Genomic DNA, 14586 nt, shown 5'->3' with positions numbered 1-14586 from the left:
TTCAATCCCCCAGCACCACATGCCAGCCAGCCCCGCCCCCTGGTGGGCTGAGCTGGCCACACACACACACACACACACACACACACACAAATAAATAAAAGTAAAAAAAAAAAGAAAGAAAAAGAAATTGGTTTTCTCTATGTATCTGTGTAAAACCACTAAGAACATGGATTAGTTAACATTCTTAACCTGATTTGGATTACATAAATCCAATATAATAAAACACTATTTCTTTTAGACTATACTGTGATAAAAATGTTTTACTTGTTCAGTTTCATTTTTCTCCCAGTTGACAAATCAGGAAGAAATTTAGCAATGTCTCTGAGAGGCACTTGGGCAAGACAGTGCTCAGTAAAGGTGACTTACGTGGAACACCGAGGCCCACCTCCCCTCCCCCGAAGCTCATAAGCCTTTATTTGTCATACAATACTAAGTCTTTAATTCCTTGCTAGTTCATACCAGGGAACCAATTCTGTGTATTTCAGAATTATCTTACAGTATGAAGCTCTCTGGTAGCAGGGGATTTCAACTTAAACCTGGATCCTCTCTTGAAGATTCCAATTTCATCCTGGGCAAAGACAGGCGACAGCGAGGAAACAATGAATGACATACAATAGTCACCAAAACCTAAAAATAACTGAATCCAATGCCCTTGCAGAGGAATTCCACAGACAGCAATGGCCTCTTCATCTTTCTCTGGTGCACAAAATATGCACAAACTTTTCTTAGGAAGAACTACAGACACTGTTTTGTCAGAAGTTCAACACAAAAATGCCAAACGTGTATCTTATGTAAGATTGGGTGTCACCCCAAAATTAATAGTAATATTATATAATAATTTGGGGATTGAGTTTAATCCCCCCAGTACTACTACCAAAGGATTTACAATGGCTGGATTGTTTTATTTTTCAATGGCAGAAGCCAAATTTAGAGAGCCATTACACTTTCCTGTCTACTTTCTTTGTGCAAGGACTGGCCAGTGGAGAGAGGGCCGGGCCTTTAAACATGTACATGCCAAAATTCAGTTGATTTTTAGTTTCTGGAGCTGAAATGTGCTGTTTCCATGAATTCAGCCTGCATGCCAAAAATGGCAAAAACTGGATGCTCTCCTTTCTAGAAACGATTATAATGTACCATGACCAAAAAAGTGGGTTTTTTTTTCCCCTAGCAGATAATCTTGCATAAAAATGAGTCATGGGATTTCAGAAATGGAAAGGCTTTTCTCAAATACGTGCATGCATGAATACACACACTTTGACTTTTTTTCAGCAGCAGATCTGAGCTTTCCATAAGTTATGCTATAATGAGGACGGCATTGTCTGGGGCCTTTTGAGTGAAAGCGGAGTACAGTATTTAGAGTTCAACAAGAGGGAAGCAATCTGTCTGAGAAAATAGGGCTTCTCTTTGGGTTTCTGTGAGAGAAATTTTAACTTATAAGGCCTGAAGGATTGGTAAGATGCTTCTTAAGAATTGCCTTATTCTGGTGATTCATTGAGATCCCATCTCAAAGAAAGACAAGGCGTGGGATGTTGGGGTGTAGTTCATGCAAAGACCCTGAGTTCAATCCCCCAATACCACTACCAAAACACAAACAAAACAAGGATTCTGTATAATTTACTTATCTTGATTTCAGAACCAAGCACGACATCCGCTGGCTTAACAAAGCTCCTAACATCCCTTCTGGGCTTGCTCAGGTAGCCTGAGGAACAGAAAGTGACCTGTGCCTCCACGCATTCTCTGGAAAGACCTGGTCTGGCAAGACCATGAATAATCTTGGCTCCTAACTACCACACGAAGGTGGAAGCGGTGCCCACCGTGTCCACTGTGCCCCCTGTAGACAACAAGGGTGAGATGTCCCCTTCTTTGCCTTCAGCTGCACAGGGCTCTAGTGTTTGTTTCACGAGAATGAGTTCCTCCTCACAGTGAAAATGGCACACTAGCTAACACACCTTGGCCAAGCCGCAGGGGGCTGCCCTGCAAACACGCAGACCTGCCCAAAGGCAAGAAACAGAGCCCCAGGCTCAAATGTGTGTCCAGTGAGCTCCAGCTTCTCACCCCACTCAGCGCGCGCGCGCACACACGTACCAATGCCTCCTCCATCTGACTCATCCAGCAGGTGAATGAGCTACCACTTTGTTTGTTTGAGATGGAGGTCTCACTAAGTTGTCCACCTCAGCCTCCCAACTACCTGGATTAAAGGTGTGTGCTGTAACTCCAGGCTCTGCTTGAACTTTTAAACAAGTGCAGGATGGTAGCCACAGCATGACATGGTACATTTTCCTGGGTAGCAATTAATTTTTTTCTTATTTAAATAAGCATGGAATAAAATATAAAATTTATTCACAGCTGTAAGACAAGACAGAAACTTTCAAACACCGCTGGAGTTACTCTGCACCCAAATACATGGGGTAACTCTGCATGCTTTTCTACCTCAAAGGGAACACAGTGGGGGAACTGCGATTGTGGGTGTATCTCAGAAATATTTGATTTTTACTAGCATTCAACCTTTGAGAGTTCTCTGAAATCTCCGTTGAAGCCAATACTGTTGGATATGCTACGTGTGACACCGCGTGCATATGGCTACCTTCAGGGCACAATAATCAGAAGCAGAACTGCCGCGCTACCAAGAAAGCATCTGTGGGCGAGCTGCCTAAGCACTCTGCGGACTTCTTTCTGGCTGCTGCAGCCGGCCACACTCAGCTCTGCTGACCCAAGAGAGGGTCTTCACCCACGCATCCTGAGTCACGGGGGAGGTGCACACACCAGAACGAGTTTTCCTTGAGAAAATCCATCTCCATTTCACATCCAAAAGGCCATTAATGGAAAATGTCATTAACAAAATCTGGGAGTATTTTTACTGAAGAACTCAAATATGCCCCTCGTAAATCTTTTCTGAGCAATCAGTCCTGAGGTTACTCAAAAGCTCTCAAGCAACTGCAATTTAAGTCTGTGGGCACTGCTCAAGGACCCTGGGACTCCAGAACATTATCAGTCCTGCCGGCTATATTCTTAAACACTGATCTATCATTATTCTTCAAGTTCCCCCTTCCTCCTTATCTAAGTTAAATAATGAGATAAGCTCCACACTCCTGGGCTTTGCTAAATTAGTTTAAATCTTTCCAGTTCTGACAACTCCCATTCTCCCTGCCTTTTTGGGCCTTGACTAAAAAGGTGAAGAAATAGTTTGGAGGAAACCTCAGGGGCCGGCTTCATAAATCTTCCTCTGCTGCTTTCTAAACACACTGTGCACCTCCAAGTCTTCACAAGGGGAGGAGTGAGCAGACCGCCCATAGACAGTGCCCTTTCCTTTCTGGGGTGATGCTGCTCCTAGGTCTCTGTGGCGGCTTTTTACCTACGTGTCTTCTCCACGACTCCCACCAGCACCCACACTCAGGCAGGACTGGGCACTCACATGGCCAGGGGCGCTGCCCGGCTTGGTCGCCTGGAAGTGCAGCAGAACTCTGCTCACACAGTGTCAGTGGCACCCAGGTGTGGCTGTGTCGGTGCCATTTCCCTAAGCTGTATCTGGGAACAGACAAATGTGGCCCACTGCACGTAGCCTGGAAGATGCAACCTGAGCCAGCAGAACGTTGCCTTGGAAAAGGCTTCCCATTTCAGTTCCAAACCACACATACTTGCACCGTTAACAAATGCAGCAGGGGATACTGGGCCAGCGTGCCTGTGGAGGCCAAAGGCTCTGTTGTCCTCCGCCCTCTTCAGTGCTCACCCCCACCTGCCTTCCTAAGAACTATCAGCTCTCAAGAAGACCTCGGCAAAGCAAGACTATCCATTTGGAAAGGCCGCACACACCAACAAGGAGAGGAACTTGGAAGAGTTCTAATCCGAGAAGAGAACATAAGGAGGAGGGTTCCCTATAAATAAAAAATCATGTTCAAATAAACACACAAAGGAGCCAATGTTTCCTGTAAGGCTACTATTCAGATGGATTACTGGAAGGAATATTCTTTCACAGTTCTATGGCTTACTTTGCTATCATCTGCTTAAAATTTGGGACATTTAAAACTTAAATGCTAGGATCTAAGCCGTCACTTGGATGAAATATGACAAAGGAAGCAGAAAGTTTCTTCCAAGTGCAGACTCTGAGGCAGAACTCTGGACTCTTGGGTTCTATTCTTGGCTTGGTCCCTGGGCTCAGGTCAGTTCTCGGTCAGAATCTCGCTTCTAATCCCTTCAAATAGTTTCTTAGTCCCTGTTGTCTAAACAGCGGGGAAAAGCCCTGAGTAACACCCCTGGATCCTGTTCAGTCAACTAGGGCGCCTGGAGATGGCTTAGCCCACTTCCAAGAAGCCTGGGTGATTGATCCCTTGGGCTGCACTGGGACATTCCTAAGAGAGCATGGTGCCGATGGAGCAAATCCTGGAGGCGTGAAACATTTCTCCACCTGCAGGGAGCTCCGTGCTTCTCTAATATGACCCCACAATCATACTGTCTAGTATTTTAATGGTTCTTCCTATTGTTCACATTAAATAACTGGTTTGTCGTCAAACCTTGAGTGGTAGAATAAGTATTTATCTCCAAGTTACAGATGAAGAAAAGTCTTACAGAGGCAAAGAGTTCTTGACCAAGGGAGAGTGAGGAAGTGTAGAGGTGGAGGGGTGGGGCTCCAACCTACATTTCTGGGCCAGGTGCTCTTTTTTGTCTAACTCATGGTTCCTCACTGACAACATGGATCTGGACAAAGGGACTCAAGGAAAGTGGTGAAATGTTATTGCTTCTCCCCTTTAGAAGAATCTGTAAAGCTTTTCAGTATAATACAGGACACCGGGACCCACTGAAGCCCTGTTAATTTGGCTCTAGAAGGTGCCCCTCCCACTGGTAATGCCTGCCACAGCTCCCCCACTTCCTGGCACCCCCAGGAATCCAGCACTTGCAGAAGATGTTTAATCTTCAACTCCAGTTTTGCACTTCGATGTCCACAGGCCTTCGTGCCCCTCCCTTGGCTCAGTTTGTAGGGTGAATAGAGGGCTAGGCAGATAGATACCTGTTGCAGGAAACCTGCTGTTCACCTCTAGCCAGGCTGCCTGGTCAATGTGTGCTCCAGGCCAGCTGCACAGCTCTTCTGCATTTCAGGTAGAAGTGGACAACCTCAGTGGGCTCTGAGGAAGGCTACAAGTGCTGATTGCAAGTGGATCCAAGGAAAGCACAATGAAGAGGGTATGGTCCCTGCTACCTAGATTCTTTTTTTTTCTGCTCCGAATGCCTTTAGGGCAGGTTTGGCTGGCTTGAGTTGTGGGGATGAAACCACAGCAACCTGAGCCTGACTGCTTTGTTGAAGTAGCCACGTAAAGAACTGAGCTAAGGGGCAGGCCCCCTCTGCTACCTAGATTCTAGTAACACTAAGGCTACAGGACAAAAGAAGCAGGCAGCAGGCCGGCCAGGTCACTGCCTTTTATCAGGTTAGTGGCATGAGTAATCAAAGCAGATCTCAAGAAGGCAGGAAGGAAATTATGAAGCATCTCTTGCCTTGACACTAACAAGCCTGATATGGGTGTGAGAGAGCCCAGTGAGGAGAGGCCAGGTCTGGGCAGGGTTGTGACACAGCTCCCAGGAAAGACGTGGGCTGAATGGGTCTGGCCTGCCGTCTCCAACTCTGCAGCTGTGGGCAGGCTGGCGGCTCCCTCTGAACTGTCCTGTCCTCATTTGTAAAGGAAGGACAAAGATGACATGAACTGCCCACGTGGAGGCCCACAGGCAGGTACTGGTGACAAGGAAGCAAGAAGTTCCTTTTCTTAGGTGTTGCCTATGTGGGGCCCTTTTACCTGGAATGGGATTCCCCCTTCTCCCATGTAGCCAGCTCTTCTTATACCTCAGGCTTCACCTCAAGCCCTAGAAAAGCCTGACTTTGAAGTTAGCTGTCTTCTTCTTTCCTTTCCTAATGGGGCATCTCACAACATCCCCTCCACTGCCTCGATAATATTTATCACAATTTTGACAAACAACTATCTAAATAGTTTTTTTTTTTAATGTTTATGGTCCTGGTTGATTACAAGCTCTTTGAGGCTAAGACAGTCCTACTTTCTGCTATCTTCCCAGTCCTGGGCTCAGAGATTTTCAATCAATATTCAATATTTACTGCATGGAAAAGAATGAATGACAGATAAGTATCAGATGACACTAAATCAATCCTTCTATGACAATGGTGGGAAACTGGTTAAAAAAAGACAAGAACATAGCTATTTTGGCAGCAACTGTGGCTATTATTTGTGTTCTTGAAAACAATATAAAACCTCTCCAAGATGCCCAAACTGACAATGGACAAAATTCAAGTGACTGCTTCTGGTCACCATCATTAACCCTTACAGCACAATATAGTTTTGGCTAGTCTTGGACTCACTCTGTAACCCAGGCTGGCCTTGAACACATGTCACTTCTCCTCCTCAGCCTCCTAAGCATAGGGATCACAAACGTGCCTTCTCACACCCAGCTTCCAATTTTTAGCACATATAATTCAAATCTTTTTTGAACATATCCAATCAATGGCCATTAGCCTTGACTATTTGGGGATTTTAAGTGCAAGGCTGGTTCTCTGGGAATTCTTCAGGGCTTTCAATTTTACTTAGACTCTTTAGGTTTGGACAGAAATAAAAAACAAGCAATACTTTTGAAACCTCTCTACTGCCTGCCCCCTCCCCACCACTTCATAAATACCCCTAAAATATACTCAAGGATGTTTTAGTTTTGTATCTCAGAATAGAATGTAACTTAACTAAAGTAAACTGTACAGACCCCTTTTCAAAAGCAGCTGCCTCCAGATGGAAGACCTTCTGGCGGAACACACTGCCTGGTCCCCAGTCTACAATCTTAGGCATTTCCCCTCTTGCAGTAATGTGTCACCAGCCAGGTTTCCTGGTGAGACCAGGAGATCCATTTTGAACAGGGAGGATTTTACTTCAAATCTTATTTGGGGGAGCAACAAGGTACAGACATGGCCCAGGCCAAGGTATTCTAAAAGGGCACACTAGGTCACTCAGGGAGCATTTATTATCCAGGCAACAGCAAAATTCTTCTAGGCTTAAGCTGAGTCCAGGCTGGCTGGAAACACTAACATTCATTATACCCTGTGTTGATAAGAATCCCCAATTGGTTACCCTGGAGAAGGGAAGCTAAAACAGGCCACTAAACTGAAAAGCTAAGTTAATATGGTTGGGTTCTGGGGATTTGGAGGCAAATGAGCCATCTCTGATTTCTAGTGTCAGCTGTATCAAGACAAGACGGCACCCTACAACAGAAGCACCACCGTGCTTGGGGGCAGGGACAGTTCTGGGGTTTTCTTTCATTTTAGTTTCTTTTTAAAATGATAGGAGAAGGGCCGGGGAGATGGCTCAGTTGAATAAGTGCTTCCCTGGCAAGCACAAGGGCCGGAATTCAATCCCTGGTTCCACCAAATAAAATAAAATAAAATAAAATGATAGGAGACTGGCTGGCAATTTCAAGTGGTAAGAAAATTAAGAAGGGACAACCCACATGATAAACTGCAATGGTGCAGGTTCTACAGTTATAGCTTAGGGTCTAGGAGTAAGAATCCCGAAGCCTACAACTTGATGGTCTCCTCCATGGGCACAAGGGCGGGGGGATGTCCCATGGGTGAAGAAGCTTGGTGAACATGGGAAACCTGTAATTATTTAATCCAAATTCCAACCTCTCTAACAAAAAACCCAACACTGTATTCTTTTCATATCTATCTATCAATCAAAAATATGTTTTTGCACTTCGTTTTCATGTATTTGTATTAGGCAAATCAGAAATTTCAGTTAGAAGTATTCAAATTTTTTTTTAAAAATCACATAACTAAGGCAGAAAGTATATGATTAAATAACTACATCATCGAGGAAGAAACAGACGACCTTGGCTGCAAATCACAAATCCACTCCCCTGTGACCACTGACCTGGGGCCACTGAGTGTGGCTGTGTCTCTCACGGCCTGCGCTGTCTCTGAAGCAAAATCCAGGGCGCCTGCCACTGGCTTGGTTACAGTGCCGACAAGCCCTTTCCCAAGGCCGGATATGAAACCAGTGACGCCCCCTTCCGTTTTCACACCTTCCACTGTTGACGTTATGACACTGGTCAGTCCACCAATGATACCTAGCCACAGAACAAAAATAAGGCAATTGTGACCTGGCCAAAGACAAGAGCAAAAACATTTCAGTTAAGGCCATATCCCCAATTCTACGCATCTGAAATGACAACTGAAAACATTCTGCTAACTGCTGTGCTAGGAAGGTGATCGTCAGGGGCCCAGGAGATCTGCCCATTAACCTGGAGTCAGAGGGTGCATAGTACATGTTAGAAGTTCAGTGTGTTGCAGTTTTAAACATGAGAGAAACACCAGGACGTGCACAGGGGCAGCTTTCACTTTCAGAGCCTGGTGATACACGGGCCACTGAGAAGAAGTAGACGACAGTATTAAATCAGCAGGCGATCAGAAAAGCAAGGCTGTGGGACAAGGGTGGACAAGTTAGGCTCCTGGGAAATACAAGTCAGGGAGACAGTGAATATCACATTTTCAGTTTCCCAAGAATATTCTCTGACCAGATACTACCATGAAATGTTTGAAGTGAGGTAAGAGCTACTGCTGCTTTGCAGAGATCAGATAGAACCCACTGTAGTATGTGATGAAGCCTTCAGGAAGGACACCCCAGAAAGCTGCCAGAGCTAGCCAGGTCCCTCAGTGGGGCAGTTCAAAAGTCTAGCTTCGGCCCAAAAGAGGACATTCCAGACACTGTGAAAGTAGACAGGCATGGCTGTGAAACAGCCTCAGAAGTGGCCAGACTGGCAAAGGCTGCAAGGTCACAGGCACTGCAGGGAAGAGGCAGGCCCAGTCCAGGGAGATTTTCAGGACTCATGCCAGGGACACTCACAGGATGTTTACCCTCTGACAGTGGGGGTGTGAGGAAGCTCTCTGGGCTCTTCAGCTCTAGTGAGACAAATTGGTAGAGGAAACTCCTTGGGTGAGAAAGTACTAACAACTCACAATGTTTCTTCCGGATTTGGGCTCACTGGCTCCAAGGAGGCGTCAATGCTTTCCCAATCCTTGGGAGCAAAGCTCTTAGCAGCGTGCACAGCACAGGAGTCAGGGTGGGCCCTGCGAGACAGACACCCCTGCAAGCACAACTCCCAGTTTCACACCAAGGAGATTAAACAGAAACTGTTGTTTGCCTGTTTTGCAATACTAGGGACTGAATCAGGGCTTTCATGCTGAGCCCATCCCCAGCCCATTTTACTTTGAGAAACAGTTTTGCTAAATCGCTCAGTTGCTCACACCATACGTAAATGTCAGATCCTCCTGCCTCAGCCTCCCAGAGCACTGGGGTTACAGGCATGTACCACCAACCCGATGTCGTTATCTTTTAAAGGCCTTTTCATCCTGAAGGAAGAGGCTCAAAGAGGCCTCTCTGTACCCCTGACTCTGGGCCCTGGACAGGCCTCACTGGCTCCTGGTGCGGCTGTGCATATTCTTGGAATGAGCCTCAGTTGGAAGTGACGTTGCAACGTTGAACAGATCACCCACTTTCTCAGCACACGGGTGAGTTCATGTAAAAAGTGAGGACAGGCCTGTTCTCCCTCTGCAGCCGAAACACGCTGGACAGACACTGGCAGTCGGAAGGCAAAGCTCTTCGTGTGCATCAACGCCGACCTCTGGTTCTCAGCTACCGTCATCACAGTTAACAAGGAGTAGCTACGCCTTTCATTCCAAATAATTATCCAAATGTCAACTTTTAAAGTTTATAAACTGGAGAATTTCAGCTAATTTTTACTTCTAGCCTGGTGCTTCTTTGGGAGCAGCTCCCTCCCTAGCTGAGCAGCTTAGGGAAAGCAAAGGCAATTTGATCCGAACCTCACCATTGGGAAAGCTGTGAACAAAAGCTCCGTGGTATCCCAAGCACATGCAGAAATGGGACTTCAGCATCTATATTCCTTCCTCTTCGCCTAAATGCGAACAATCAAGACTGACCACGACTTGAGAGTGTCAGATGATCCCTAGGACCTGGTCCACATGCATCGATGGCTGACCGCTGCCGAGTGCCAGTCGTATGGCAAGGGTCGTGTGGGGCAGGCAAGTACAAGGGTGAATTCAAAATGGTCTTTCTGCTTCAGCAAGACACACACAGCTGGACACATCCCCAGCCCTGCTGTAATGCGTGCTCTGTCACTAACTAGTGAGGAGAATGGAGCCCTCGAATGTCATCACTTGAGTTGGGAAGGACTTTGATTGGCAGAGGAGAAGAGAGCAGATGACTGTAAGTGGGTGAGGACCTCGAGAGTGTCCAAGGCATGGCATGTGGCTCTGTGTGGCGGAAGTGCTGAGTGGCTTGGGGATAACTGGTTGGAAAATCCAGCCATGGTTACACTTCCAAAGGCTTTAAATGCCACACTAAGAAGTTGCTGAGAAAAATGCAGAGACACATGAGTCAGGATTTAAGAATTACAAGTCAGAACTCAAACCAATTCCGAGACACCACATTTGTGCCATCTCGTCCGGCTTTCGGGCACGTGCGTTTGCCATCCAGGTGAGTGTGCATCTACACGAGACTCAGAACATCTGGACACAAACCCAACAGCCAGCTTCACATTTCCATTTCTTTGGAAGAAAAGATCAGTAAGCAGACACCAAGGCTTGAAGCAGCAGCTCCAGATTCTAGAGGGGTTTGGTAAATTACAGCCCAGAGAGGGAAGCCAGAGGGGGAAGGAACCAAGCGTGTGCCTAGCAGATGGCACATTCCACCGCCAGGAAGATCGCTGAGGCTGGGGCGGTTCTCAGAGTGCTGAGACAGGGCCTGGCACGCAGCTGCAGCCACTTAGCTTTTGTCTCCTTCCCTCTGGTGGTGCAAAGGCCCCCACGAACAACGGTGGCAGAGGAGCTGCATTCTCCAGCCCAGGCACACGGGACTTACCGTGAGCCAGACCATGGATGCCAGCTACAAGGTGCTCCCCGCTCGTAGCTGCGTGGTATCTGATGTACTCGCGCTCCAACTGATGACGGTTGTCCATTGTCTTCCCCAAGCCATCTGACAATGTCCCTGCAAACTGGAATGAATTAAAAACAAAAGTAGAGTTTTAAAGATTCAGTACTATTTTTATTATTTCAAATAAATGCCTTCTCTTGTTCCTAGCTAGGATTTGGTAAGTGCCAACTATAGAGCTGCTGAATTGTATACGCAGCCTATGCCAGAGAGTGGCTCTCAACAGGTGCACAGATGTAAGTTGTGGGTGGCTGACAATGCCACAAGAAGGTCTGCATAGCAACTACTAAAATTTCCTCCTTAAAACAAAAGCAAAAGGGGCTGGCAAGATAGCTTAGCAGACTAAAGCACCTGCTTAGGCAAGCTTAGGCAAATGCAGGGACTGCAGTTCAATCCCTGGCACCACATGCTATGCTGGCCCTGCCACCAAGACCAGGCATGGTAGCACATGCCTGTAATCCCAGCACTGGGAAGGCTGAAAGCAAGAGGATCACTATGAGTCCGAGCAGCGTAGTGAGACTCTGTAACAACCAAACCATTTAAAAAAGAAAAGCAAAAGATAAAATTCCCTAATGACATTTGTTTTTCTCACCTAAGGTTGAGCATTCCTAATCCAAAAGTTTAAATCCAAAGCAATCTACAGTGTGACCTTTGTTTGAGCACTGACAGATCAGACACTGTGAGTAGAAAATTCCATGCCTGGCCTCAAGGGAGAAGCTGCGGTTGAAAATGCAGGTGCACTGCAAAAGCTGTGTAAAGTCACTTTCAGGCTATGTGTTTTGAGGTGAGAGTTTCAGGTAAGGGAAACGCAAACCGTACTGCAAATTTACTGAAAAATTAAAGGTGTACTGTGAAGGCTGTGGGGGAGGAAAGGCCAGACCTGGAATGCTGTGATGGTAAAGATAAGCAAGCCCTTTCCTCCAAGAATCAGTTAGATTCAAAACACAAAACACACTAGATTACTGCTTTAGGGTTTAGTACCAATTTCTGGAGTGGTGACTAGGGGTACAGCTCAAAAGCAGAGTTCCTGGACTTGACCCCCAGAGCTGGGGGGGAAACCTGGAGAGACCAACCTCCCCTGAGTAATGCTTTCATTTGTTCAACGACTACCAGGTGCCCATGAAGTGCCAAGCCCCAACAGGAAAAGAAGTAGATGGCAAGATTCACAGGGTGGGTTCCCCGACTTGAACCCATGACTCCAAATGCAAACCCCTCCTCCCCCACAAGTCAGAGCAGGATGTGATTTATCCTTGCGTACTTTAACCAGAGAAGTTGTCTCATCCGTCAAAGCTGGATAAAAAGGACATAAAACTCTGTTTTGTCACAAGGCAATTTGAAAAGGTTTAAAGTGACAGTTAATAAACCACAGGGTACTTATCCTCATCATTCAGGCATAAAAAGAGAAGGATATCAAATATATAATTAACCTTCTCAGGAAGGATCTACCAAAACAAGTGGTCTAAGTGCCAATGACCCAGGACTAACCTTTTTGAAAACTCAGAGGAATGTTATTTAGATATAAAGCTCAATGGAAAGACTCAGGCTGCCTGGAGGACGCAATGCACCGGGCAGCCCTCTGGGAGCCCGGGTGGTTCTTCCTGGTGCGTGACGGATCAGATCTGCCTTGGAAACCATCAATCCTGAGGCTTCTTGACGCGAGTGACAGGTGAGCCCTGGACAAGGACGAGGCGCACAGGAAGGAACAGCGATGCTATGTATAGCAATGGCTCCCAGAGCAAGCTACGGGACACTTGTTCCTTTCGCTCAGTCCAAATGCTGTCCACTCTAGGCCAGAGATTACCGACTGACCTTTCTGGAAGTGCAGTCCCTATCATTATGTGTTTGCTTTTCTGCCTTATCTTCTCCATCAGTCCCTAATAAGGGAATCACACTTCATAAAATCTAATTTTACAGTTTCCTCAGGACAAGGAGAGGAGGGGTGGAATACTGCAAAGCCACCTCTGTGGATCACTAAGGAAGGGCTTTAGTCAGAGACCTCGTCTGAGAGGTCCTATGGCACAGAGAAGGCCATGAGCCCGGCATCTGATTCAGCTGCACTCCAGTCCTCTTGTGACCATTGTGGGGGCTGAGCACAGCGCCCCACCTCAGGCTTCCCTTGGTTCTAGAGAATGGTGATGGTACCCAGTCTGTCACCTGGCTGGAGAGCTCGGGCTCTGGTAATTTGGTTAGCATTCCTGCTGGTGTTACTACTCAGTTATCAATCCAAAGGCAGACATCCCACCTGTTTGAAGAAAGCCTCTTATGGTTTTGAAATGTGGTCAGTTCTACTGGAGCTTAACATTTTTAAAATTCTCTTTTTTCCAGCAGAGAAACAATAATCTTGAAAGTGAGTTTTTGGAGTGGAAACACCTTAGAGTGCTAGACTTCCTGATTTCCTCAGTCTTTTCCATCTCTGACAGTGTGTGATCTATGATCACAGTAGATGTCCTGGCATGACTCTGGACCCAAGACAGCTGTAGGCACAATCACGCAAGGACCAGCCATGGACTATATTCTCAATGAGCTGACAGCTTCACTTAAATAACAGCTGCACTTATGAAGCAGCCAGTGATATGGACTCAGAACATAAACTGCAAGCCCTGAGATACCCAGAGAGGGCCATAAGGAGTCGCTGCTATGTTCTGGAATCCTGTAAGGTGCCAATGTTCTTCAATTTGGGCTGAGACAAAAATGTGTCCCCGATACCCAAGAGGCAGTGGGATCATGCTTATGTGAACTGTGTGGGTAACACGCATGCCTCCCCGATCCACGAGCTACCCCCTGAAGAGCCTGGGGCACCTGCTCCCCACAGGGCTTTCCCACTTCTCACAAGCTCTTACGTTCCTTGAGAGGAGATCTTTCCTGGGAAGAAAGCTTCCCTTTCACCTATTCCAGGCAGCTGGCTGGGAAGAAGTTAAACATGCCACAGTACTTCTCTCCTCCCCTGAGAATATGGGAAAATAATCTAAGCCAAGTTTCCAACACCACTCTCCTAAACCTCCTGCCAACTAAACAAGCTTGGTATCCAAGGCTTGGCAGTGAGCATCTACCTGAGCTGAGCTGCCAGCCCAGCCTGCTGCGCAGCCTCACAGCACCATCTCCTGTCCTCCTCCATGCCTGGATGTTCTCTGGACACAAATCCCACAGTGACCCAAGGAGAGCAAGGATGACCTCTGAGATCACTTCTGCTTCTAAATTCTGTATTCTTCCATGTGCTTCTCAGGAGCCTCACTTTCTTTTTGAGATGGTGTCTCACTATGCAGCTCAGGCTGGTTTTGAACTTGAGAGCCTCCTGCCTCAGCCTCCTAGGGAGCTGGATTACAGGTGCATCCCACCTTTGCACCAGGTAGGTGTTTATACATCTAACTCAAGTACTTCCATCTGAATTCTCACCTTTCTCTGAAATCATACCCATAAGTTAACTAGTTCTTTGTCACTTGTGAGTAAAATGTGAATGATCAGGTATCAGCAGGCAAACATTACAAAGTTCTTTACTCTTGAAATACAGCTTTGAGAAGTGAAATCTTGGATACATGTTGGAAGCTGTGATCCAATCAAGCCCATACCAAGGGAAGGTTAATCAGATCTCACTGGGAAGGACATT

General features: G+C 46.6%; 1 protein-coding gene across 7 annotated transcripts in view; it reads right to left on the bottom strand.

The window, feature by feature from the left end:
* Window positions 1-14586, bottom strand: part of Vps13d (vacuolar protein sorting 13 homolog D) — a 262979-nt gene that overhangs the window by 38845 nt on the left and 209548 nt on the right. For all 7 annotated transcript variants that reach the window (XM_004639663.2, XM_004639662.2, XM_023699490.1 and 4 more), the window contains 2 exons: window positions 10914-11046; window positions 7908-8103 (listed from right to left, as the gene is read on the bottom strand). In XM_004639663.2, the coding sequence (XP_004639720.1) occupies window positions 7908-8103; window positions 10914-11046 (329 nt within the window). The remainder of the gene's footprint in view (window positions 1-7907; window positions 8104-10913; window positions 11047-14586) is intronic.

Source organism: Octodon degus, unplaced genomic scaffold, assembly GCF_000260255.1.
Source record: "Octodon degus isolate 3935 unplaced genomic scaffold, OctDeg1.0 scaffold00113, whole genome shotgun sequence".
Taxonomy (NCBI): Eukaryota; Metazoa; Chordata; class Mammalia; order Rodentia; family Octodontidae; genus Octodon; species Octodon degus.
The sequence above is the reverse complement of the archived record's forward strand: the minus strand, read 5'-3'. Positions and strand labels throughout refer to the sequence as shown.